General features: G+C 36.8%; 2 protein-coding genes across 5 annotated transcripts in view; one reads left to right on the top strand and one right to left on the bottom strand.

Moving 5' to 3' along the window:
• The window catches only part of LOC146687428 (dynein axonemal heavy chain 8-like), a 37,162-nt gene extending 16,216 nt beyond the window's left edge, over positions 1 to 20,946 (bottom strand). The window contains exons 1-43 of one of the 4 annotated variants that reach the window (XM_085439523.1): positions 20,761 to 20,946; positions 19,347 to 19,458; positions 19,112 to 19,246; positions 17,899 to 17,983; positions 17,450 to 17,601; positions 13,973 to 14,156; positions 13,714 to 13,877; positions 13,297 to 13,473; positions 12,263 to 12,376; positions 11,545 to 11,652; positions 11,345 to 11,446; positions 11,098 to 11,244; positions 10,814 to 11,011; positions 10,510 to 10,586; positions 10,292 to 10,391; positions 10,089 to 10,208; positions 9,867 to 10,002; positions 9,588 to 9,775; positions 9,042 to 9,122; positions 7,391 to 7,507; positions 7,194 to 7,310; positions 6,908 to 7,040; positions 6,704 to 6,810; positions 6,518 to 6,624; positions 6,347 to 6,425; positions 6,089 to 6,212; positions 5,518 to 5,684; positions 5,295 to 5,421; positions 4,911 to 5,146; positions 4,537 to 4,641; positions 4,296 to 4,409; positions 4,142 to 4,204; positions 3,881 to 3,981; positions 3,608 to 3,745; positions 3,259 to 3,499; positions 2,949 to 3,148; positions 2,538 to 2,691; positions 2,281 to 2,444; positions 1,859 to 1,961; positions 1,425 to 1,529; positions 981 to 1,142; positions 329 to 553; positions 29 to 201 (exon numbers count right to left, since the gene is read on the bottom strand). In XM_085439523.1, coding sequence (XP_085295649.1) covers positions 29 to 201; positions 329 to 553; positions 981 to 1,142; positions 1,425 to 1,529; positions 1,859 to 1,961; positions 2,281 to 2,444; positions 2,538 to 2,691; positions 2,949 to 3,148; positions 3,259 to 3,499; positions 3,608 to 3,745; positions 3,881 to 3,981; positions 4,142 to 4,204; positions 4,296 to 4,409; positions 4,537 to 4,641; positions 4,911 to 5,146; positions 5,295 to 5,421; positions 5,518 to 5,684; positions 6,089 to 6,212; positions 6,347 to 6,425; positions 6,518 to 6,624; positions 6,704 to 6,810; positions 6,908 to 7,040; positions 7,194 to 7,310; positions 7,391 to 7,507; positions 9,042 to 9,122; positions 9,588 to 9,775; positions 9,867 to 10,002; positions 10,089 to 10,208; positions 10,292 to 10,391; positions 10,510 to 10,586; positions 10,814 to 11,011; positions 11,098 to 11,244; positions 11,345 to 11,446; positions 11,545 to 11,652; positions 12,263 to 12,376; positions 13,297 to 13,473; positions 13,714 to 13,877; positions 13,973 to 14,156; positions 17,450 to 17,601; positions 17,899 to 17,983; positions 19,112 to 19,246; positions 19,347 to 19,388 — 5,672 coding nt within the window. In that variant the 5' untranslated portion in view covers positions 19,389 to 19,458; positions 20,761 to 20,946. The remainder of the gene's footprint in view (positions 1 to 28; positions 202 to 328; positions 554 to 980; positions 1,143 to 1,424; positions 1,530 to 1,858; positions 1,962 to 2,280; positions 2,445 to 2,537; positions 2,692 to 2,948; positions 3,149 to 3,258; positions 3,500 to 3,607; positions 3,746 to 3,880; positions 3,982 to 4,141; positions 4,205 to 4,295; positions 4,410 to 4,536; positions 4,642 to 4,910; positions 5,147 to 5,294; positions 5,422 to 5,517; positions 5,685 to 6,088; positions 6,213 to 6,346; positions 6,426 to 6,517; positions 6,625 to 6,703; positions 6,811 to 6,907; positions 7,041 to 7,193; positions 7,311 to 7,390; positions 7,508 to 9,041; positions 9,123 to 9,587; positions 9,776 to 9,866; positions 10,003 to 10,088; positions 10,209 to 10,291; positions 10,392 to 10,509; positions 10,587 to 10,813; positions 11,012 to 11,097; positions 11,245 to 11,344; positions 11,447 to 11,544; positions 11,653 to 12,262; positions 12,377 to 13,296; positions 13,474 to 13,713; positions 13,878 to 13,972; positions 14,157 to 17,449; positions 17,602 to 17,898; positions 17,984 to 19,111; positions 19,247 to 19,346; positions 19,459 to 20,760) is intronic. The other 3 variants (XM_085439522.1, XM_085439520.1, XM_085439521.1) reach the window with 3 other exon arrangements.
• Positions 20,947 to 21,289: 343 nt separating this feature from the next.
• calr3b (calreticulin 3b) lies at positions 21,290 to 24,845 on the top strand. The gene is made up of 9 exons (XM_085439524.1): positions 21,290 to 21,489; positions 21,872 to 21,973; positions 22,292 to 22,495; positions 22,586 to 22,680; positions 22,789 to 22,998; positions 23,092 to 23,205; positions 23,313 to 23,456; positions 23,543 to 23,635; positions 23,765 to 24,845. The coding sequence occupies exons 1-9, from the start codon at positions 21,393 to 21,395 to the stop codon at positions 23,975 to 23,977; spliced, it is 1,272 nt and encodes a 423-aa protein (XP_085295650.1). The 5' UTR covers positions 21,290 to 21,392; the 3' UTR covers positions 23,978 to 24,845.
• The last annotated feature ends 469 nt before the right edge of the window (positions 24,846 to 25,314 follow it).

Below are 25,314 nucleotides of genomic sequence, written 5' to 3'. Positions count from 1 at the left end.
AATTAACAAAATCTCATTATTTACTTGCCTGTCTGTCAGTGGAGTGATGACCAGACGATCAGTACAGCCTAGAAACTCATTCTGATAAATGAAGTCAACATTAGTAATAGACACAATGACCTTATCCAGGTAGCCCCTGAAGTAAAACCTGCTCTGCTTCAGCCATTCGAAGTCGCCTACAGATTTTATACGCTTTTTCACCTGAGGAAAAAGCAGGACATGAAGAGGAATGGTTGACCATAACAGTTTAATAATAAAAAGTTATCTGTGATAGTAGATATGGACAAGTAGCATTTATCCAAAAATAAAAAAATAACAAAAAACTCACTAGGTCATTAAATATATCAGTCTGGTGCACATGAATTGTGACAAGTGTCTCATATTTGACTCTGTCAAATTTGCTGAGGTCATAGGTTGTTTGCTTGATGAGTGTAGTGAGCAGACTCAGTAATTTCTTTTGGGTAAGAGACATGATGTGCTTGTCATCTTCTGTATGGTGCAGGGCCTTCTCTGCATCTCTTGTCCAAATCATTTGGATTCCCAGCAAGCCCACCTAAAAAGTACGAATCAAACAATACACGAAAAGATGCGTCATGTATAGTACATACAGGTAAAGTGGTAGAAATATGATGCTACATGAAAGGTACTACTGTCAAAGATATCCATACTTGTTATTTTACAAACGTTGGAAAAAGAATGAAAAAGAACCATGAGATCTGTTAAGCTGCCTCTGCCACTGATAAAGGCAAGAAGGAAATGTGACATGAAAACAAACAGTCATGTTGCTGGATAGTTTAATCTTAGTAACGAGAGAGTAACGTCTCAAATCTTTAAAATCTTGAATCCCTTTAAACACTACTAAATGGCGGTTGGTATTACAGATGGAAGAAAAAAAAAATCTCTGTTACACTTAAATGAACAAAATATTTTAAAAACTCATGAAAAAGATTTTACTAACAGCCACAATTCAGTCTTCCTACCTGTGCTTGAAATCTGTTGAGAAAAGCAAGAAGATCAAACTCCTCATCGTCTATCTCTAGATCTGCAGCTCTGATAACAGAGTGCAGTGAAGCCTGTTGTTGCACCAAAAGCTTCCTAAGCCAGATCTCAACTTCTCCCTGAGCCATTACAGGACTCTCTAGCTGAAAACACAGAAACACATTTGCTATGTTGTACCACACCTGTGATAAAAATTGGAAAAATATTTGCTGACAGCCTCAATTGAACCTTATTCTTTTTGAATATCTATTTATTGTACCCTACACTTGTCTGTAGAAAATAGCAATCTGATATAAATTTAACTTTAATTTGAATTTGACTCTGTTGACCGCTTGCAAAAGTTATTTGCACTAAACGTAACAAATGCAATTCAACATATAGTTGTATTATAGCTCTAAACTGAAAATGCAAATAGCATTAAATACCGGCAGTTTTTCCCCTTCTTGTGAAATAACAGCTATGATCTTGTCATATTCTGTTGTGTGAAACTCAGCTTCTTTTACGTTGTCAAACACTCCAAGAAGATGTGCCTGAAAAACAAATGCATCTACAATTATTTTTGCTATTTTACCCAAAATCAAAAACCCAAAAGAAAAAAAAGAGAGAGAGAAAAATAAACAAAACCCAAGAAATCAGATTTCAATACACAAACCATTTTCTTAATATTTCTATCCTGATCGTCTCATTCTTTGCCCATGAAAACTCCAAATTTAAATTGTATTTCTTATTTGCTAAGATGAGTTTTTAACATATCTACGCAGACAAACAAATTAGGCCTTTTGCAGTAGCAGTATAATTACATTGTTTTATACTTTTTATTTAAATTTAAGTTTCTTACAGTGGCAGTGAATGTTCTGACCTGAATTGTGTGAGAATCACTGGCTTGTCCAAGGATTTCCAAAAGGGCAGGATCAGACACAAAGAAGAACCGTGGAAACAAGAGTCTCTTTTTCTCAAGATACCTGTGAAACAAGATCATATCATCTGCAGTGTACACATTGAACACAGAAGTATTGTTATAATTATGGGGCCCATTTATTCAATGCTTTTCTTTTTGTTGCAAAGCATCTGTGGGTGACAAAAGGACAAAAAGGGGTAGAAAAGGAGTAATTATACTGCATAAAAAGTGCTTGAGTAAAAAGCTAATTAACTAAATAGTTAAATAATGTCATGTAAATTTTTTTAAAGACTGAACTACTTTTCTGCTTTTCTTTTTACCCTCCACTGTTGCAACCAACAGAAAGACGCAAACTAAAACAAGGATGGTGCCAAAAAAATTACCCTGCAAGAGATTTCTGACAGAGCTCTAGTTGTTTCTGAAGATCTGGAAGCTTTTCTCGCAGAGAGGGATCACCTACACAGCACTCCACAGCATTTGGGACCTTTTGTGCTCGCCGCATGATTTCAGTCCAAGACTTGTCAATATTCTGAAATTGATTTGCTTCCTGCAAATGGAAACATTTTTATGTTAGCATTTACTTAAGGATGCTTTCAAAATTGTTATTTTCAGGCCACAGGGCAGAATTAATGAACTGTACCTGTGGCAGATCTTTGGCAATATCGCCCCCAACAAACACAGCCTCCAAATAGACCCACAAGTTTTGCACTATAACCCACTGTTCAATGACCTCAGATGATGTTGAAAGCTTGAAGACCCAATCTTGGATCTCTGCTTTGTGGAAGGTACTGTACCTGTACAAAGCAGACAAAGCTTGTTAAGTTCTTTAAGACATTGCAGAAATGGGAATATGTGTGGATATTTCACATCTTGAATGATTACACCCAAACTAATCTTTGTCACTACTAATGTTTCTGGGCTGAATGATTTGTTACAGTTAGGTAGGTCTTGCAGTCTTGCCCTTTTATTACTCCAAAGTATTAAAGTTTCTTGGAGATCAAGTTTATAAAATCTGTTACAAAATTATAAGCCGGGGTTTATTCTTTTCTACCTGTTGCTCAGCAGTGAACCTAGCACCATCAAACTGTCCTCCAAGTTGGTGAGAATCTCGGATGTTTCTGCTCCTTTCAGCATCAGTTCTCCTCTACTCTTAAATGTCATCAAGCTCAGGGTCTGAGCAGACCACAGCTCTTTTACTTGTGATAATTTGGCCTCAATATCCTTCTCCTTTACAGCTGATATGCAAATGTCCTACAAATACAAAAAGCCAAACTTGGGATGGTGCATACACATGAGCAAATCAAATCTATAAAAAATCTTGAAATCGAAGTATATTATAAATGTCAAATCTGCCAGCACACCTCAATGTCGTCCTTGTACGTCAACAAAGGCGCCTCCATGATGTTCTCAAGTGTAAACGTACTGGACTCCACCTCAAAATGGTGTCCAGTCACTTGTGCAATACGGTCCCAGTGTCTCCGTTTCATAGACTTGTTTGCCATCATTTCAAGAAGAGGACACGAATCATTAAAATCATCAATGGTCTTTTTTAGATCAAGAAAGGCTTGCCAGTCCTTTAGTGCTTTGGGTAGCTTCCGACACCTATAAAAATTGGATAATAAACTTTTGTTAAAATGACTACTCTTAAAAAAACATTCACTACACAACAAATTTTTAGGTCTGTAAGTTATAATAACAGATATACTCAACCTGTTCTGAAAATCCAGAAGTTCGCCATTGATCTTTTCAATATCCACTTGTATCCATCGTATCTTATAGTACCCACTAATCTTGTTCATCACTGCATCATACAGGCCATAGAGTTTTTGAAGCAGATCAAGCTCTTTTCTAAAGGAAGCATTAGGAAGCATAATATTTGAATATATTTTATAATGTGATAGATGTTAACACTTAGCATAGTATTAATAGAGATGCAAAAGTTATTCTAGCACAGAACAAGGTTTGATTTTTTTGCTGATGTACTTTTTCTTGTGTAGACAGTTGTATTCTGTAACTGGTAAGCCAAGAAGCTGCTGTCCAGAAGTATATGTGGTGAAGTTTCTCCAAAGCTCTTCAAATCTAGCCTGCAAACAAAACATACAATTAAATCTCGCAAGACTGTTTGTTAAATATGATTTTGATGTTTTCTTGCCCTATCAGCTCTCTCTTATCTAGTAATCATTTACCTCTAACTTATGTGAATGATTATAGATTTTCACACACTGAAAGAATTGAAACTGTCACCTGATAGATCTGAAGCCTGCGGCTGGCTTCTTGTGGAGCTAATCCTACAACCAAAGGGCCTTCCTGAAAAACAAGACATAAAATGAAGAATAGGTTAATATGAATACATTGATTTATTGAAAACCACCCGCACACAGTTTTTAAGATTACTCACAGAATCAAACTGTTCCATATAAGTGTCAACATCTTTTTGGAAGATAGCCACGCTCACGAGAAGGTCTTGTTTGAACTTGGGTTGCATACGAACAAGCTCATATTGCACCGATCTCTGCACAAGTCAATATCAAAAATAAAATCAAGATCACAGCTTATCACATTTACAACACACAAGATCACATTTATTTAAAAAAAAAGTCATCAAACAAAATAGGCATTAATGTCATGATAATACTTACAGCTTTAGACTGCAGCATTGTGAATGAGTCTCTCAGACTGTACACTTCTTCTACTTCTCTTTTGGTCTCTTCTGCTTCATATTTTGTCAAAATTTCATATGCTTCCTGTAAATACATTCTTATATTTAAATGTTCAACATTTAGCTCACTCTGAACACGCAGGCCTCTCATTTATAACTAACAGTAGTAACAGTAGATAGTTAGGTACAATTAAAATTACATCCTCAAAATGTCTTTCACTAAAAATTTCTGGGCTTTATTTAATGTTGTTACTGGTACTCTGCAGCAGTTCATATCACTTTGTTTATTGTGTAGTGCTATTGCCAGTCCTTTGAAATATCTGCAGTTACACAATACACTTAAGAAACTGATACCTCAATGGAAATCAGTGTCATGTCAGTCTGTATTTCAGCTTCTCGAAGCGTAGACAGGGCCCCCATAGTACAGCGTACATCTTCCAGATTAGCCACAGGATGTGATAGCTGTATAAGGTAGTTGTTCAAATGTATGTGTGTGTCAGTCATTTTCTTCTTGTACCGCTCCTTCAGGTATTTGCAAATTAGTTTCTTCCAGGCTTTTGTCTCATCTGTTAGGGCCTTTTTCAGTGAACCTGTATATAAAGGAACTTAGCATTAGTCCTCCAGTTCTCAAACTAATAACCACCTACATGTGACATGTGTAATAAAACACACTAAATATCCAATTATCCAGTGGTAGCAGAATGGAATTCAATCCTGGTCCTCACAAATAAAAATTACCTGTTGTTAAATGAACAGATTCAAAAGCAATAACAGGCTTGATAGCTTGAATTTCTTGCTCAACTGAGTCATAGTGTTCGATTTCAGATGTAATGTGGATCAAGGATGGTTTGCTTGCCATGAATTCCTTTGTAGAAATTAAGAGAAGGGATATGATAATGATATAACTATATGAAAGCAACAAGGAACATGTCATGGTGAAAGAAAATCAAAGACAACTAACTTTGACTTTAGCGTTTTTGTCCTCTTCCCAGATCGCTCTGAAAGTATTGAACTGTTTCAGAACATTGGCTGCTCGTCCCTTCTGAGAGTTGATTGCTGTTTTCAGAATGCCCACGAGTTTTTTGATGTCCTTGTGTTCCACAACAAAGTTAAATAAATGATCTCTTTCTGCAGAAACACAAATAAACAGTCAAAAGTACAACCAACGATTGTGCTAACAGCTAGCAGCTGACAGTTTCATTCAAAGTTTAACATTTACTTTTGTAAATGTTATTTTATGGGTGAGTGAGCCCATAAATTCAGCAGGAAAGTATAAAGGGAAACAGACTTCTACTGGACCAGAAGTCCATTTGCAACCACAACTATCACCATCTAGTGGCCTTCAGATAGAATGCAAGTTAGAGGCACCTCTGAAAGGTACTACCTTCATGTCTTACACAGTCCCCACAATAAGCTTAATATTTACAATCTTCATTCATAATAAAGGATGTCTTTAATTTAGGAGCTGTCATTCTTTGAACTTGTGCATCAAGTGTGTTTGCTCCTGTATGTGTATACTGATGGTGAGTTACCTGCTTTCTTCCTTTCATTAGGAGTGTACTCCCACTGCCAGGCAATGCTCTTGCTAACTTCCAACACAGAGTCAGTTAGTTGATTTATGGCCTGCTGGATTTCATCTAAAGTGGGAATCATTACCTGATAATGACAAATATCAGATATCAAAACTAGATTTTCTGTTCAACAAAACTTGCAAAGAATTCCAGATCTCTCTGTCCTACAATGCAAATACTGCCCCCTGAACATGTACTGAAAGAAAAGTAGAAACTCACCACGTTGGGTATATCCAGGTGGACTTCAGATTTTATTAGCGGAACTATCATAGGTTGAGGCTTGGATTTCTTGTAACTTCTGTAGTATATTGATGAAAATATGAAAGAGTTCTTTCTCTTTAACTTATGATACTGCACTGAGCACATACCAACTAACACAAATATACTTACATAGCACAACTAATCCTCTTTTTCAAGGTGTTCAGAGATGACTTTGTTGTTTTGAGAACTGCATCAAGTACCCTTGCAGTGAAGGATTCATAAAGCTTCTTAAACTCCTGAAATTAAAATTTGTATGCAAATCAGTGGGTCAGCTGCACATAGCAGAAGTGTTTTACAGTTGTTAGACAAATATACCTTTTCAAATTTAGTATTTTTGTCTTTCAATGAACTTTCTGCAGTCCCTCTCTCATCCTCATGAGCAATCGTGTGTCTCTCTCCAGGGAAGGTCATGGTCCTCCCGACTACAGTGTTGAAAGTGTGAAATACAAAAAATACATTTAAATACTTAATTGCTGCGTTCACTTGTATGCAACACTTAAAACTCTGCCTTGACATCACCTGACACAGGTTCCTCTGTCTTGTAGCCTTTTGGTTCATAAACAGCACTTAAAACAGTGTCCAGCTCTTTGATTGCTGTTTTGACATGACTACATTTGTAATTCAATGTTTTCGCCCACTTTTTACAAAGATTCTAAAAAGAGGTTGAGATATGTATTTGGTGAATAAGGCACAACTTATTTGTAAAGGCAAATTAAAAATGAGGAGAAGACTTTAGCAGAATGAAATTCATTTCGGTTGATAAACATCTAAAATTTGTGTTTTGATTTGGTACGAGTGGCCATACCTTATTATGGTCAATCAGATGCTGAACTGAAGTTGGATCATCTGAGAGCTCAATCAGCACCGTCTCTGAGATGTCTTTAAGGACATCATCAATGTGTAACTTGCTAATATTTAGCACCTGAAAAAGAAGGAAATGTGGTTCTTGCTTATTATAAATGCACAATAAGGAAAATTTTAATGAATGACACAGAAACAGACCTTATTCACAAGATGCTGGAGCTCATACAAAGCCGTGTCAACTCTTTGGAAGAACTCGTCCAGGAGTAAGGATGACCAGGTGATCAGCACTGCCCCATGTTGAAGAGCAGATTCAACCTTGCGAGTTACCAAAGACATTAAAGCTTATTATGATGCAACAGCCATAAAAAATTTTTTTTTTAAAAAGCATGGCAACAGCAGGGTTGAGACCTAATTTCTCAATGGTGCGACTAAAGAAAGCCTAGGTCGCACCAGTACGACCAGCCGGTCAAGTAAAAAAAAAAAAAAATCTTCGTAACTCTGAAAGCCTCCGTGTGGTCAACAAGAGACACACATCATGCCCATATCATGGTCGTAACCAATCGGGGATAGTCAAGGGAGGGACCTCTCTGATTGGCTGTGGTCCAGATATTCCTGTAGGCTTACGTGTATGTACATTTGAAAGTGCAGGCTGATAGAGAGAGGTGAGTAGCCTAGGCCTGATAGAAATGGATTGAGTTGTGGGTAATGAGAAAAGATGAAAAGAACAATTGACAACTTTTTCGTTAAGTTAAGGCCTGATCTGTCTGAAATTCATAGCCAGTGCTCTGACATAGAGCCATCAACCTCTCAGGTAATGGGTAATGTCTAACACTGGTCATGAGACGGCATCAGATAATGAGCCACATACAATCGACTCCGAGCCAGAGCCCACTGAAAGTAAAAGGGGGAAAGTGTATACATTTCAAAGAGAGTGGCTTGACCAGTTTCCCTGGCTAAGATACAGTAAATCTGACAACATGATGCACTGCATTTACTGTCATGAGTGCGGAAAGAAGCTCCCTGGCAATACTGCATTTGTGGTGCTAACACATTTTGAATTGAAATGCTGAAAAAGCACAGTGTATCCAGAAAACACATTATATGCTGCAATAAATGCATTCCCCAAGTCTCCCCTCTCCCCACTGCCAGCAGCAAACAGGTCGTCAGAGGAGGCCGAGATGATGATTAAGTTTAACATTGTCTACAATATTGCCAAAAATGAAGTTCCGTTCATTTCCAAAGTTCAAGTCCAAAATAATTCTTCACAACACCCCACGTACAGTAATAATGCCGCCCAGTATATGGGTGTCATCAGAGACATATTGAAAAAAAAAAGGGGGAAAAAAGGCCAAATTACAGGAGTTGGCCATCTCAAGGGCCTGTTACTGCAATAGTCCATGCGATAGTCCATAAGATATCAAGTTGTTCAGATGTTAATTTAGATTTTCTTTTTATTTAATATATCTTGAGATGTTTTAAGTTTAAATTTCAGTTCAGTGAAGCACTTTAAGCACCAGCACTTTTTAAGTAACTCATCTTTCTTGTAGAACTGTGCTCAAATAAAGAACTTTGTGTTGACAAGCTTGTTAGCTAATTATTTACAAAAATCAATATTGTCTGTATGGACAGCAATTAAAAAAAAAGTGAACTTGCAAAACTGCGGTGTTAAGCAATGCGGTTGAAAAATTTGGGTGCACCTAAGAAAAAAGTTAGGTGCTCCAGTGAAACCGTGGCAGTTAGTCTAGAGCCCTGAACAGTGGAAAACATATTCACACTGCCATTAACTAACAATGTTTAACAGCTGAGACATTTCTTCCACAAAATGCTCCATCTACTGTAATGTACTTACATTTTTGATTTTTGAAGCCATCCAGCTGGAAAAGTCTTCAGGTATTTTCTCACAAGTGGACTCATAATCTTCCAAAATTGTCTATAAAAAAAGGACAACAAGTTGTTTTATCCATCCACTCGCTTCCGCTTAACCTTTTCAGGGTCGCGGGGTGCGCTGGAGCCTATCCCAGCTATAGGACGAGAGGCTGGGTACACCCTGGACAGGTTGCCAGTCTGTCAGGGTTAACACACAGAGACAGACCACCATTTGCGCTCACATTCACTCCCACGGGCAATTTGGATTGATCAATTAACCTATCCCCACAAACTGCATGTCTTTGGACGGTGGGAGGAAGCCGGAGTACCCAGAGGGAACCCACGCAAACACGGGAAGAACATGCAAACTCCACACAGAAAGACCCCGGCCTTATGGTGGAATTGAACTCAGGACCTTCTTGCTGTGCGGAAACAGTGCTAACCACCGTGCCACTGTGCTATAATATAAAGTTATTTTATATTAAGTTAAATAATCATTTATATAGTTGTTTAAATAGTTATTACTTGCCTGTAATCGATGGTGATCAGCACTGAGTTTTGTTTCGATGTTGAGAAGATGTAAGGCTTGCTTTGGAACCAGGAGACCCATCTTCACCAAACACTTTGCCTCCCGTATGACCTCAGTTACTTTAGGATCAAAGTTGACAACTAGCTTTTCTGTCTTTGGGTGACGAACCAGCAGTGCGACATTTAAGACTGTTGTGAACAACACAGAGAGTAAAGTCATACTAACAGAATCAGATACGGTGTGCCATCAAGGTTATCAATATATTTAATTTAAGCCAACCATGATTCATCTGCGATACTTCCTCGAGCCATGCTTGGTGGTAAATACACTCAAACTTTACTAACGAAGCTGCAGTCTGATTGTACATTTTGACTGCATTTCGTCCCTGAGGACTGAGCAGGATGTCCGAGTTTTCCTGTTTAGGATGACAGAGTGAGGCAACATTAAAATCTTTCAGTGCTAGTAGCTTTAAAATGTTTGCTGACAGAAATCTAGCCTTACTTTTATGTGTAACATGGGTTCCTCTATTTTTTTGAAGAGGTGCCTGGCCCAACCAATTCGTCCAGCCACAGGAGGCATGTCCCTAGCAAGTGGAGGGTTGTCTTTGTGGTTGCCATAGTGCTGCAAAGGAAGTTTGTAAAACAAAATCTGTGCATTTATATTTTATTTTAAATGGCATTAGCGAATAACAATAAAATAGGTACCTTTCTCACAAACTCTACTTCTGAGACATAACGCTGAAGAATATGACTCAAAAGATGGGGAACGTGTGCGTTAATGCAGGGAATGTTCAGCCTCTGGAAACTACAAATTTAAAAAAACAAAGTAATAACAAATCATTACAGTATTTAATGTTATATTTCTAATATAATATTTCCAGTGATATATTAAATTGCTTAAAATATCATATATAGACACTTACCGCTGTATCAGGTGAATGGCACGCTCAGATGTCTTCACATGTGAGAAGCATGAATTCATAAAAGTCTGCAGCTGGTTCTGTAGAAAAGGTAACAAATGTAACCTTCATTAGTACTTTATCATGTTTCAGTTGTGACCATGTCTTAATGAGTGATGTCTGTGATTAGTGGTTTTGTGTATATGTAAATTCTTTGCAGGTCTCTGAGAAAACATCATCAACCCTTATGATGCTTCCTGATTTAAACAATGCACAGGAAAACAGCAGCTACATGTTTTAGGCATAATGAGTACACAACTATACATACCTCAATGTAACAGATTTGCTCTGTAAACTTGACAAAATCTGCTTCAAATTCAGCACTCCTTGGAGCCAACATATCATACTGCTTTCTTTTCAGATTCATGGCTATAGTGTTGAACAGTCTGGCTAGACTCTCAATGCCCTCAATGTTGGACTTGTTAAGTGATTCAAATGTCTTGAACACTGTGATTATTTGTGTGATCTAGAAAAAAATAATGCTTACTGTTATATGGCAAAGCATTATGACAAGACTGACATACATATTTTAGGAATTAAAATAGACCGTACCTTTTCAAGCTGCTTGCAGAAGTTGGAAAACTTCAAAAAAATTTCCATCTCTGAAACCTCAAAAGGCCTCTTTCCAGGTGCAGCCATTGTTTCCATCTTTGTTGTCTGGAAACAAGACTTATATTCCTGGTACAAGGAGGTACAGTGCTGCAAAAGACAAAAGATTAACAACAGCAGAAACTGTGTACTGCTGTAGTCATGCCTCTGTAATAACACTGATGTGTACTAATCACAGTGTAACAGTCACCTGCACTTTTGTGATGATGCTATCAGCATCTTGGTCCCATATGAGACGTTTGCCATTGTCAGTAATGTACGATCTGCACATTGTAACCATCTGATTTGTGACCTAGAAGAGTTTTCAGTATCACATGTTGTACAAAGGGAATTGGATCTTAAATGTTTGTTCTTTGAATGAAATGAAAAAACCCAACAAAGTAAACTTACTTTGATGAACAGTGAAGATATAGTTTCACTCGTGTTGTAGTACAGTGAAACTCTGAAAATCATGTGAATAGTACTGATGACATTTTGCACATTTTTCATCATGGCAACCTGAAATGACACCAAGTATAGTCACATTATTTATAATATATTGTTTGCTCTGATATAATTTGTATTTCTTAAGTTTGTAATGAACAACTTTACTGTACAAAAATTGAACTATTAACAGGCTATTATCCATATTTATTTAAAAGAAAAAAACAGTATGTAAGATGGTCACTAATGTATAGTACATGGACTATGAATTGAATACTAGCGTTGTTTCTAAGTGAATAGTAAATAGGCAATTTTTGATCATTTTGTTGTGATGTAGTCTGGGGCAAATAAAAGACTATTTTAAAACCTGTCAAAGACCTCCTGTATTCAGTGCATAGCAATAGCTACTCAGAATTTTGCATTTGTTTGTTATTGCCTTCATTTGGTAAAAAAGACCATACTTTTCCCCCCAACACTGTTGGTTTACAGCCTGAATGCTTTACAATTTATATACATGTCTTTAAATAGCTGTGTATGCGATATAGGTGCTTTCATACTTGGCTTGTGCTTTAACATCAGTTCATCAACAAAAACACTGTTTGGCTCAGAGGTAAAACTTTATTTAATACTAAAAATTCTAACAATTGCAAGTTCTTAATGGAAAGGAATTGTTGACTGTACATACCGGGTCACTGATGTAGAGAGGTTGAAGAACTTTCTCCAGTGTGCTCAGGAATTTCACATTGTCTTTTGCCTCATTGGCACACCTTGTTATCCTAGTATCCAGCTTCCGCCACATCTACAGAGGTACATGTTTATGACAGTGATGAAGGTAACAATATATGTTGTTTATTGTAAATGTTTGTTTATTGTTAAATGTTTCAAGGAGTAATTTAAATTTCTGATTTTATCATAATTATTATTATTGTTAAATTTTTTAACATATTTTTTGTACATAAAATGGAGGCAATATCCCCTGAATTATATGGTCACGATGCAAAATACACAAATCACATTTATGGATCCATGATACATCATAGAACAGCGAAAATTAGTAATTACTGATCATTCAGGAATAATCTTACTATTATATAATTTGCATGTAATTTTTATTATATATATCAAATAGATTCAGTTTTTCATATTGCATCTATGCACACAGTGTTATAGATGCAATATGTCTGAAGGTATTCATTTTTAGATTTCGATATTGTTATTGTTATACCAAAGTTATTATTGTATAAGTGGGCCTAATGGCATCATAAAAACAGAATAATAACTAAATACTAAAATACTAAAAACTGTGTAGCACAAATTATTTTTTAGTGAGGAAAAACGCCTATTAGTGTTTGCCTCACTTTCATTGTTCATTGTTGTTTCATTGTTATGTGTGGAGGAGCTGTCTGACACCAACCTACAATAAAATGTTTCCCTTTGCTGATTTTAGAACATGAGATTTTTATTGAAAGAGTTTTATTCATTGAGCATATGTTTGAAGTGACCTACTGACTTTGCATTTTTGGACACATGTGAACAAGATTAGAAATAGGTATATCAGAGGTATATCAGAGGTGTGGTAATTAAAAAAATTATATCGTGCAACAAATAATGTTGTTACAGTATACCAGTATATACATTATACTGCCAAGTATTATCTTACATTAAACAGTGGACATAAAAAAATACTATAATAGTGTGACTGACACTGAGAATGAGTACCTTTACAGTTTTGGATCTGCTAATATGGAGCACCATCACCGCTGTCTTGCACTTTTGGCTTTTGATGTGAGTGATGATAGAGTTGAACCTTATAGACATTCCTTTCCAGTGCTCTAAGTCACTCAGTGGCCCTTCTGAATCAGCTCCTTTTCTCAGCTGATCACTCTCTATGAGGACCTGATGTACACCGAAAAGGTTACATTAATTCAGTCAGTACTCTACAGCAAGCCACTACAGCAAGTTTTTCTTTTCCTTTTTTTCCTTTTCAGTCTCTTCTTTCATTTCCTTTCTCTCATACTAACAATATTTTATACCATTCATTTATGAAGTCATCATCTCTGGCCAGTAAACTGTATTCCTTGAAGCCACGGGTTCATAGGCTGCACTTCACTTGTGCGTTTGAATGATTTAACAAACCTGCTCAATTTCCTTGCACCACTGCAAAAGATTTTTTTCCAGTTGATGGACCATCTCACAGTTGGCAGCTGCAGTTTTCATATCATTTAGGCTGGCCAGTTTAGAGAAGTCAATATGTGTGAATGTAGTCAGATGAACAATGTACTTGTTGCTTATATGGATTTCTGCAGGACAAACATAACAAAGTACAAAATTATTAAATTATTAAAACCAGCCATTTAGCTACAGTATGTTGTTCTGAAGAAGCATTTTTTTTTACCTTCTAAGGAGTCAAGACAGCGTTTTATTGTGTACATTAAGTTCTCTTTACATTTTACTCCATGTCTGGACTCTATAGTGCCCCAGTTTTGTGGTGCATCGAGAGCAGGCAGTAGAAAGTTGTAAGTGTTCCTTATTCCTTTCAGGAGGCCGTCTCTGGCATCAACTACTGCAAAAAAGATCTCCTACAAAGTATGGAGACAAGTCACCCATAACGTCATAAAAACCAAAGCCAAAACATCTGTGATATAAATCAAAGTATTTTAAACAGATTTATTTTCTACAGTACAGTTACATTGTAAATAGGTGTGGACGTCAGATTGTTTTATAATGTTAGTGAAACGGTTGGATGTCAAATGTGACCTCAAGATTTAAAAATATGTTAAGGAAGGAGGGTTAGATCATATTAGCTTTTTCCTAAACTAATACAGGGAATGCTGAAAAGTGACAAGTTTATTATGTGATGTTTATTATGTGAACACAAGAATTATTATGTGAACACAAGAATTATTATGTGGATGCAAGAATTTCTCCGCCATGGGATCAATAAAGCCTTATCTTATCTTACATAAACTGCTCAAAAAATAAAAGGAACACAAGAATAAGACATCCCAGATCTGAATGAATTAAATATTCTTATTAAATACTTTGTTTTTTAGTAGTTGAATGTGCTCAAAAATCACACAAAAATTATCAATGGAAATCAGATCACGCTCAACATTAAAGTGGAAAAACACACAACAAGCTGATCCAACTTTGATGTACTGTCCTTAAAACAAGTCAAAATGAGGCTCAGTAGTGTGTGTGTGGCCTCCACGTGCGTGTATGATCTCCTTACAACGCCTGCGCATGCTCCTGATGAGGTGGCGGATGGTCTCCTCAGAAAGTTCTTCCTAGACCTGGACTAAAGAACCCGCCAACTCCTGGACATTCTGGGGTAGATGGAACGAGACATGATGTCCCAGATGTGCTCAATTGGATTCAGGTCTGGGGAACGGGCGGGCCAGTCCATAGCATCAGTGCCTTCATCTTGCAGGAACTGCTGACATCCACATGAGGTCTAGCATTGTCTTGCATTAGGAGAAACCGGCATATGGTCTCACAAGGGGTCTGAGGTTCTCATCTCGCTACCTAATGGCAGTCAGGCTACCACTGGCGAGCGCATGGAGGGCTGTACGGCCCCCCCAAAGAAATGCCACCCCACACCATTAGTGGCCCACTGCCAATGGAGTCTGTTTCTGACTGTTTGAGCAGACACATGCACATTTGTGGCTTGCTGGAGGTCATTTTTTAGGGCTCTAGCAGTGCTCCTCATGCTCCTCCATGCACAAAGGCGGAGATAGCGGTCCTGCTGTTGGGTCTGTGGTCATCACCTGCAGAACCACTCCTTTATTGGGGATGTCTTGCTAATTGCCTGTAATTTCCACCTGTTGTCTATTCCATTTCTACAACAGCATGTGAAATTGATCGTCAGTAAATGTTGCTTCCTAAGTGGACAGTTTGATTTCACAGAAGTGTGATCGACTTGGAATTACAATGTTTTGTAAAAGTGTTCCCTTTATTTTTCTGAGCAGTGAACACAAAGACATATAAAATGCACACTTAGGTTTTTAAAAATAATTTCCAACCCAGATCCTAAATCATGTCTGTATGTCCAATGAAAACTACCATATTGCTGTCCTGTGAATTTAAAACACTTTATTGTGTGTTTAAATTGGATTTTTTTCACAGATAAACCATTTTCTTTCAGCATATAAAGAAAATTCTGACATCCGCTTGGAAGTAAGTGGGACTTTTATTTGATATGTTTTATATGTTCTATTGTGAATAAAGTATGGGCTTATGAAACTAATGAGATTATGATTTCTGTTTAATTTACATTTTACACACTGTCCCAACCTTTTTAGAACTGGAATGGTTATAAAATCACATATCTATATTATATATATGGTTGTTAGGTTGTTAGATATGATTTTATAACGATTTATATGGAAAAAATTGTACATTTTGTTTAAATTTATATTAAAAAAATATTAGTTTTTTTTATACCATTCCGATTCTAAAATGGTTTGGACAAATGTAAATAAAAACACAAATCATAATATTATTAGACAGTATCTCACAAAAGTGAGCACACCGCTCACATTTTTAAAAAATATTTTGTCATATCTTTTCATGGGACAGCATTGAAGATATGACACTTTGATACAACGTAAAGTAGTCAGTGTACAACTTGTACAACAGTGTAAATTTCCTGTCCCCTTTAAATCAACACACAGTCATTATTGTCTAAACCTCTGGCAACAAAAGTGAATACACCGCTAAGTGAAAATGTCCAAATTGTGCCCAATTTGCCATTTTCCCTTCCTAGTGTCTCAGGTGCAAATCGGAAGGTGTGTTGAATTTGGTGTTCAATCCAACTTTATTGATAAAGTACTTTAAAAACAACATGATTGACCAAAGTGCTTCCCAGTAAAAAACAGTAATAAAAGTTAAAAACCATACATTAAACAGACAAAGAAAATTAATTAAGTGTAAAATAAATGAATGAATGAAAAAAAGATCAAATACATTGGTAAATATTGAAACGTGAATAAAACAGACAATATAATAGACAATAAAGAAAACTAACAAAGTAAAGAAGATTAAAAGCAACCCAAAACTGATTAAAACTGACTACAAGCTGACTCTGGTACTACAACAAGAAAGCCCGCAAACAGTTTGCTGAAAACAAGCAGACTAAGGACATGGATTAATTGTGATCTGATGAGACCAAGACAAACTTATTTTGTTCACATGGTGTCAAGGATGTGTGGCGGCAACCAGGTGAGGAGTACAAACACAAGTGTGTCTTGCCTACAGTCAAGCATGGTGGTGGGATGTCACTGTTTGGAGCTGCATGAGTGCTGCTTGCACGGAGGAGCTACAGCTAATTGAAGGAACCATGAATGCCAGCATGTACTGCGACATACTGAAGCAGAACATGATCCCCTCCCTTCAGAAACTGAGCCACAGGACAGCATTCTAACATGATAACATCCACCCATCTCCATGATGTCATCATGGAGGGGTGGAAGAGGATTTCAGTGGCACCCTGTGAAGCTCTAGTGATCTCCATTCCCAACAGAGTTAAAGCAGTGTTGGGATGGCCACACAAAATATTGACACTTTGGGCACAATTTGGACATTTTCACCGAGGGGTGTACTCACTTTAGTTGCCAGCGGTTTAGACATTAATGGTTGTATGTTGAGTTATTTTGAGGTGGCAGCAAATGTATACTCTTATACAAGCTGTACACCGAGTACTTTACATTGTATCAAAGTGTCATATCTTTAATGTTGTCCCATGAAAAGATACAATAAAATATTTACAAAAATGTGAGGGGTGTACTCACTTTTGTGAGATACTGTATATGGATATTTTAATTATATAATAGTTATAGAAACAAACCACCATACAAATTCAGTACCCTCTTACCTCATGTACGTTTTCAGAATTCACAGCTATGTCCTCTCTTGTCCGTATAAAGTAGCAGCAAATACCTGTCAGGGATATTTGGGACAAATCGGGCATAAACAGCCTCAGTGTTTTTTCTCCTTTTACAGCACCAGGATATGAGCGACCACACTCTGCAATAAAATATAAATAATTTTCGAAGAAAATTAAAAAATGAAAATGACACATAAAACAGATCTTAATTTTTTCTGCTAAAACTAGGATATTTCACCAGCACAGGGATAAAATCATTAATGATCACATGAACTTGGTAAAAACTCCAATTATGACTGGCCTTGAAAATCAGAAAAGTAAAATACTCTAATCTTAGTTTGTTTTAAATTAGTGGTCAGTATTACTTAGTATGAAATAAAAAAAATAAGCAGGATAACATGTGACAGTCAAATACTGGAGTCGAGATTTATTCCAACCTGGTCCTGGCGCTGCAGATTCTTGATACACAAAGGAAATGGTTTTGCAACCTCCTTCGGCAAAAAACTGATCAAAAGCAGCCAGCTATTCATGATAAAGAAGGAAAAAGAAAGACAAAAAATTGTGAAATGAAAAATGTGTAACTGTATAATATCAGATGTGTTTAAACCATAATTGCCATATCAACATAGACAATATAACATGTGAAATGAATGAGATGTTTTGACTTTTGCGTGTTCCAGTTGTACTTGCAGCAGCCAAAATATACACTTCTGATTATGATATTTTTTGCTTTTGATATTTTGCTTCCAAGGAGCCAAATGCTCATGTATTTTTTTAAGGTTGCCTTGAGCAATAGTTCTCCAGACTTTCTGAAAGTCTTTTCAAAGCTTTTCTGTTGACATTGACTGTCTTCTCTAGTCAAGTCCTTGCATCAGACCATTTTCCGAGAAACGATTTCTTTGTTTGTTGATCCCTGACCTATGAATCACTAAAGGGTAAAAGACTTAACTCAGTGGATGAACCAGGACTGTGTCTATACATAATAGACGACTTAGACGACATAAAGAACCGATTTAAAATTGTATGTTTTGTTATTATCAGCCTGTCCAAAAACACATAATTTTTGGACAAGGTTTGACAAGGATACAATATTTTTTTGCACCACCTATTTGATTCTCAGTGAACTATTAACTGAAAACTTGGTCCTTCAGTTAATCTATCTATTTTTCACTGAAGCCTCAACAGAAATGGGATCAGTAGAAGGATGGCTGTCAAGAAGCTATTCTTAATTAAAGGAAACAGGGAAGAAAAGGCTAAGGTACGCAAAATTACACAAAAACTGCTCTGAAAATCAGTGGCAATAGGTTTTACAGAGTGATGAATGATAAATATGAAATGATTAAAACTGTTGTTAGTATCTACGGCAATCAGGAGAGCGGTACAACGGTGAGTGTCCACAACCTGTAAAACACGGTGCAGGCTTTGCTATTATTTGGGCATACAGTCAGTGGTGTCGGGATCAAAATTGATGGAATTATAAACACAGAAAAGTAATCTCTGATTGCTGCCATGCAATATCATCAGAAAAGTGATTGACAGTGGCTTCTTTTTTCAGTATATCAATCATCCTAAATACACTGCCAGTGCAATAAAAGTATATCCGGATAGAATTTTGAACATACTTTGTCAAAGTATATGGGAAAAACTCACAGAAGACGAATCTAAAATAAACTCCTCTACATCTGTTGGCGATAGGGCCAGTCTCTCAGCCAAGATGTCAATGATATACTTGTGTGCAGGGGTGAGGAGCTTTTTTCGCTCTTCTCTTGCCTCCTTATATTTGGCCTGAGAAATACAATAGATGTTAATTGTAGTAATTGTAACTGCTCTGACAACAAAAGTGGTTGATGTCAGTAAGGTTTCATTAAACCCATTATCAATTTACCTGACATCCAGCCTCGTTTGTATTTTGGCTAACTTCTTCCATCGTATTGTTTGGCAGGAGGACTCGCCTCCTTGATGTTTGAAAAACTCAGTGACTCTTCAACTTATTCTGCCTGGAGAAAAAAAAATTAATGAAATGTTATGAAAATCAATAACTAACTAACTCCAAAGTAGAACACAGTGAAAAAGTATTTGCCTCTTCCTCTTTTTTTTTTGCATATTTGTCACATTTTCATGTTTCAGGCCATCAAAGATTTTTAATATTAGACAAAGATAACCCGTGTAAATATACAAAGCAGTTTTTAAATTATTTTATAATTTATTAATAGAAAAAGCTATCCAAACTTCATTTTGTGGAAAGCTTAGATCAATTTCACTAGTTCCTCCCAGGCCTGCTTACTGTCAGACCATTTGAATCATTTCCATTTAAGAATCTGTCTGACAAAGATGAGATAAGATAAGATAAGATAAGATAAGATAAGATAAGATAAGATAAGATAAACCATTTTTAGTCCCACACGTGGGAAACTTTTTGGTTACAACAGAGAGTACGTTTAAGTTTAAGAGCAGTATAAGTTAAGAAAAACACAACAGAATAGGATAAGATAACCTAGAATAACATACTATACAACAACAGTAAAGTACTATATACAATAGAATAAAGTGAATTTGGCTAAAAGATATAAAAAAAAGCAAGATATCACTGACATCTGTCAGTCTGAAATGGGTTACAAAGCCATTTTTAAGGTTGTTTTTTCTTCTTCTTAACTTTAGTGAGATTCATTATCCACAAATGGAGAAAACTTAGAACAGTGGGGAACCTTTCAAGGAGTGGCGGGCACAGCAAATTAGTTCAAGACCTCACTTGCTTCAGGCAGGGTCAGGGTCAATAATAACAAAGAGACTGAACAAAAATGGCACCTATGGAAGAGTTTCAATGAAAAAAAACCCACCGCTGACCACAAGAACACAAAGGCTTGTCTCACATTTACCAAACAAAAAAAACAAACAAACGACACAAACATTTAAAAAAAAACATCCTGAAGAGCCACAAGACTCTTGTAAAATACATAGTACATTTTTTTGAAGGTTTGTGTCTCATTACATCTGACATAAAACTAATGTAGCACCATTAAAGGAAAATCACACACACTTGGTGGTGGTAGTGTGATGGTCTAGGGCTGAGCAAAGTATTAATTAAAATTGTATCAGTAAAACAGAACTGTTTTTCAATCAAAGTGGCACTGAAGATAATATAATTAATAAAACGTTCTTCTTTCTTTAGTCTTTTAGCTTTACTGCCATCTGAACGAGCTAACTGGATTATTTATTACAAGTTGGAGACTTGTTATCGAGGTCATATCTTACTTATATAATTCTAACCTTTGATATATATATATATATTCTGCCCTTACCAAAGCGTGGTCATTCGAGAAATGGTAGCTTTCTGTTGGGCACATGTTTGTGCCAGTTTTGTTTTAAGTAAAAAATAGTATTTTGTTTCCCGTTTTACAATCGTGGAAATCACTTCCAAGTCCTGCAGTCGTTATGAGCCGTTACTGATACCTGCTGTTAACGCAACAGTTGAAACGAGGTGTCACGAGCCCAACCGTTACCACACGTTATAAATGTTAATATTCACAGTAAACGTAAAACACATTCTCAAAGCGTTTTTCATAGTTTGGGGGGACTTCTTGTAGTCGTATTGCTGACCGTCCTCTTGAAACACATCAGATAAATAAACATTCACAAGACAGTCATTACTTTACACTCTTTATTTGTTATTACCACCCTCTACAGGGTGGTTCCCGCACCAACACGACCGACATAACTCAAACAACAACTGATCTTGGACCAGGCTACGGACAGGACATATGTTTCGTGGTCTACTGTGATTGGTCCAGCCACACCGTCTGTTTGTCCAATAGCGGGTAGACATCTGTTCGCTGGAGCAACTCTAAAATATTCCCCTCTCTTCCTCCTGCACAGTCTTTTTGCTGTCCTGCCCGGCGACGCTCCTGCAGAGCTGCTGAAAGTTGAGCTGAAAATGGGGAAAATGCAAGTCTTAGGAGTAATTGCAGTAATATTAGCAGTGTACTGTGTACATGCGAAGATTTACTTTCGGGAAGAGTTTCTGGATGGTGGTAAGTTGTGCAGAGAATTTTTATAACTTTGCAAGGTTAGCACTTCACTGCCTGTTAGCTTGACTTTCAGACATCGTTGTGTCACAAAAATTGTTGTCTAGACTGTGAGTCCTCTCAAAAATATAACCTTTCCCCGTTAAATAATCAAAAGTCCATTGATAATTGGCAACATTCATTAAGGTCGAAGGGAGCAGACGTAATATCGATATCAGTTCATAATCGTCGTCCAAGTTGCAGTTAGTGAAACTAAATTTCGACATTGACAATTTGTCGTCGCATCTACAATTACTGGGAAATTCTGAGACGATTTTCATGACGTACCATGCTCTATTGGCCCGGTAGTGTTAATCCTCAGCAAACTTACTGGTTGTTTTCTGAACAGATGAATGGAGAAGTCGCTGGGTGAACTCCAAGCACAAGTCAGACTACGGAGAGTGGAAGCTCACGGCTGGCGACTTCTATGGCGATGCAGAGAAAGACAAAGGTACATGTTCGGACTTTCTAATGTAAATCTTCATTACAAAGTTTTCTTTTGATCAAAATAGCGTTTACTGTTGTCCAAATGGCAGCAAGGCACTTGACATTTAATGTGTTCCTGTTTTTAAAAAAAAAAAAAAAAAAAAAAAAAAAAATTCTATTCTAGAAGTGAAAATGAGTCATTTGATCATAATAAGCAGTAGTAATGTCTCGAATAGCTCCTACAAAGTGCCCTCATGTCTGATTTCCATTATGGTTCCTACTTTATGTTTGTTTAAAGCTGAACAAAATATATTTAGTTTTGGTTTGATACTTTCATTTTCAGGTCTGCAGACAAGCCAGGATGCACGTTTCTATGCGGCCTCTGCCCGTTTTGATTCTTTCAGCAATGAGGGTAAGCCTTTGGTCATCCAGTTTACAGTCAAGCATGAGCAGAAAATCGACTGTGGTGGTGGCTACGTGAAGGTCTTTCCTGCGGACTTGGAGCAGACTGAAATGCATGGAGAATCCTCTTACTACATTATGTTTGGTAAGTAATAATGACCTGTGTGATTTACAGTGCTTCCAGCTGTCACTGGATTTGATACGTGTAATAATTAATTTTATTCCTTTCCCCTAGGCCCTGACATTTGTGGCTACAGCACCAAGAAAGTTCATGTAATTTTTAATTACAAAGGCAAGAATAATCTCATTAAGAAAGAGATTAAATGCAAGGTAATTCTTGTGTTTTGAAGTCCATATTTTTAAATGGAAACCTGCTTCTGCACCAAAGGCTTTAGTCTAAACCCTGCTTCTTTTTTTTGTTTTGCTTTTTCTTTCTAGGATGATGAGCTGACCCACCTGTACACACTAATCCTGAATCCAGATCAAACCTATGAAGTAAAAATCGATAATGAGAAGGTGGAATCTGGGAGTCTGGAGGATGATTGGGACTTTCTGCCTCCTAAGAAAATTAAGGACCCTGAAGCCAAGAAGCCAGAGGATTGGGATGACCGTGCCAAGATTGATGATCCTAGTGACGCAAAGCCTGAGGTGAGTAAACTCAGTACAGTCATTCTACCACCTCTTACTTTGCTCTGTGCAAATAGTTGTGTATTTTAACCTCAGTATTTTGTTTTTCTCTAGGACTGGGACAAGCCCGAGAATATTCCAGATCCTGATGCTAAAAAGCCTGAAGACTGGGATGAGGATATGGACGGAGAGTGGGAGCCACCCATGATCCCCAACCCAGAGTACAAAGTAGGCTAGAAATTGATCACCAAAATACTTTAATATTAATATATAAAATACTTAAAATGCTTTTAAATTGCATTACTGATAACCCTTTTTAACTTCCTGTATTTCAGGGAGAATGGAAGCCCAAGCAGATTGATAACCCCAACTACAAAGGAGCCTGGGTGCATCCTGAAATTGACAATCCTGAATACAGCCCAGACTCGAACATCTACAAGTTTGACAACATTGGTGTTTTGGGTCTTGATCTTTGGCAGGTGAGACACGGTTCATCTTTAAGGTATGTGGTAGCGGCAGTTGAGCTACAGTCTAACAGTTTTGGTTTTTCCCCCTTCCTCCTCAGGTGAAATCTGGTACAATCTTTGACAACTTCCTGATTACAGATGATGTGAAAGAGGCAGAAGAGATTGGAAAGGAGACATGGGGTGTGACAAAGGTCTGGCCTTATTCTTTTTAACTCATAACTTGTTGTTCATGCAAAGCACAAAGTCTGCCCCTATGAACTACTGCTGTGATTAAAAGACTTGATTTTTTTGTTGTTGTTGTTGTTTGTGATTCCTTACAGGAGCCAGAGAGAAAAATGAAACAGGAGCAAGATGACCTGAAACGAAAAGAGGAGGAGAAGAACAAAGAGCAGGACACTGAAGCTGCTGATGATGAAGATGAAGAAGAAGAAGAAGAGGAGGAGGAAGAAGAAGAAGAAGAAACGAAAGAAGACACAGATGAGGCACTTTCAGAAACAGATGAAGAAGAAGGAAAGCTTAAAGATGAGCTTTGAAGGGTTGTTGGCATAGAATTTCTTTGTTTTTTTTTTTTTATTTTATTTTTTTCCCTTTTTTGGGGGTGGGTGTGCTCCCTCAGGAACTGTCCTATATTTCCCAGGGGTATTGTGGCTGCTGTGCATCCTTTCCCTGAGATTTGGACACAACCCAGCTAAAGGGTGATTTGCAGTAGATTGGAAGGGGGTGGGGGGCAAATGGTTTGTAACATACTTGGGGTCTTTCATTTTGATCTTAACCCTGAACTGCTGGATTAATTCTAAGGTTTTCCACTCAAAGTACATTCTTTATTTTGTAATAACAGATAATAACTATAAACCGTCACCTGCTGTTTGCTAGATTTTTTTTTTTTTTTTTTTTTTTTTAGATTCTCTTAAACTAGACCACAGACTGTATATAAGATTAATCTATGCAGTCTGTGGTCTGCATGTCTACTTTTTTGCAAATACCCTCTTTTTTTTTTTCTCTCTCTTTTTTTTCTTTTAGGGTGTTTGAAAGAGCTGAAAATGTAGTAATTATATTAAATTAAGAACATCAGCCGCTCAGATTTCAACGTTAACTCTGAAACAGAACATACAAAGCATAAACCAAAAGTTGTGACCATAAAAAAAAAAAAAAAAAAAAAAAGAAAATATGTGAAGAGACAAATCAATACTATGATGACTTCTTTTGGTTATGTATGCAGCACTGTCTTTTTCTTTTGTCCCCACACTCTGAATTGAATTAATTGATTAGGAATGAATTGATGGGACCTGCATCATATTTTGAAAGTCTGGACAAACCGGTGGTGAGCCCCTGTGTGTGTCTTATTTTTATGGGACAGAATGTTATTGATACCAAAGTTTTTATTAAAAGATTATAACCTTATTGTCCACTGATATTTTGTGTGTGAGAGTTCACAATTTAGAAGCACTGCTTGTGGTTTAGATGTAAATTAGTGGACTCCATGCCAACTGTTTCAAAAAGGAATGTCAAATGAAGTTTCATTTCCTCTATCTGTGAATAAAACTCCTAAAGATTCAATTCAATCAATTAAGAAGTTTCTGTTTATATCCAAGCTTGGTATGAATAAATATACTTTTTTTTTTACAGAAAAAGCTGGAAATTTAAAAAAAACACTGTCAAATGCATACTATTTTTTTCCTTATTGTTTCACCCAAGAGCAATAGATAAAATATTCATACTGTGAAAGTCACTTCATGTCAAGGAGACCATACATGTTAATGATATCTAGTGCCTGCTTCATTATATCTTCCCCAGAAAAAATTCTGGACAAGTATAGAAAACGCTAGTATTTGGGGGCCTGTAATCCATGTGTCTTTGGGTTAACTACAAT

Source organism: Copadichromis virginalis, linkage group LG18 (genome assembly GCF_057382275.1).
Source record: "Copadichromis virginalis isolate Kocher_CV1m ecotype Utaka linkage group LG18, C_Virginalis_male_GT1.1, whole genome shotgun sequence".
NCBI lineage: Eukaryota > Metazoa > Chordata > Actinopteri > Cichliformes > Cichlidae > Copadichromis > Copadichromis virginalis.
The sequence above is the reverse complement of the archived record's forward strand: the minus strand, read 5'-3'. Positions and strand labels throughout refer to the sequence as shown.

What these genes read in the sequence shown, in the direction of transcription:
- calr3b (XM_085439524.1), top strand. Translation starts at nt 21,393, where the DNA reads ATGGGGAAAATGCAAGTCTTAGGAGTAATTGCAGTAATATTAGCAGTG. An exon ending in GGAAGAGTTTCTGGATGGTG is followed by an intron (nt 21,490 to 21,871) that starts GTAAGTTGTGCA and finishes TTTTCTGAACAG; the next exon opens with ATGAATGGAGAAGTCGCTGG. An exon ending in TCCCCAACCCAGAGTACAAA is followed by an intron (nt 23,206 to 23,312) that starts GTAGGCTAGAAA and finishes CCTGTATTTCAG; the next exon opens with GGAGAATGGAAGCCCAAGCA.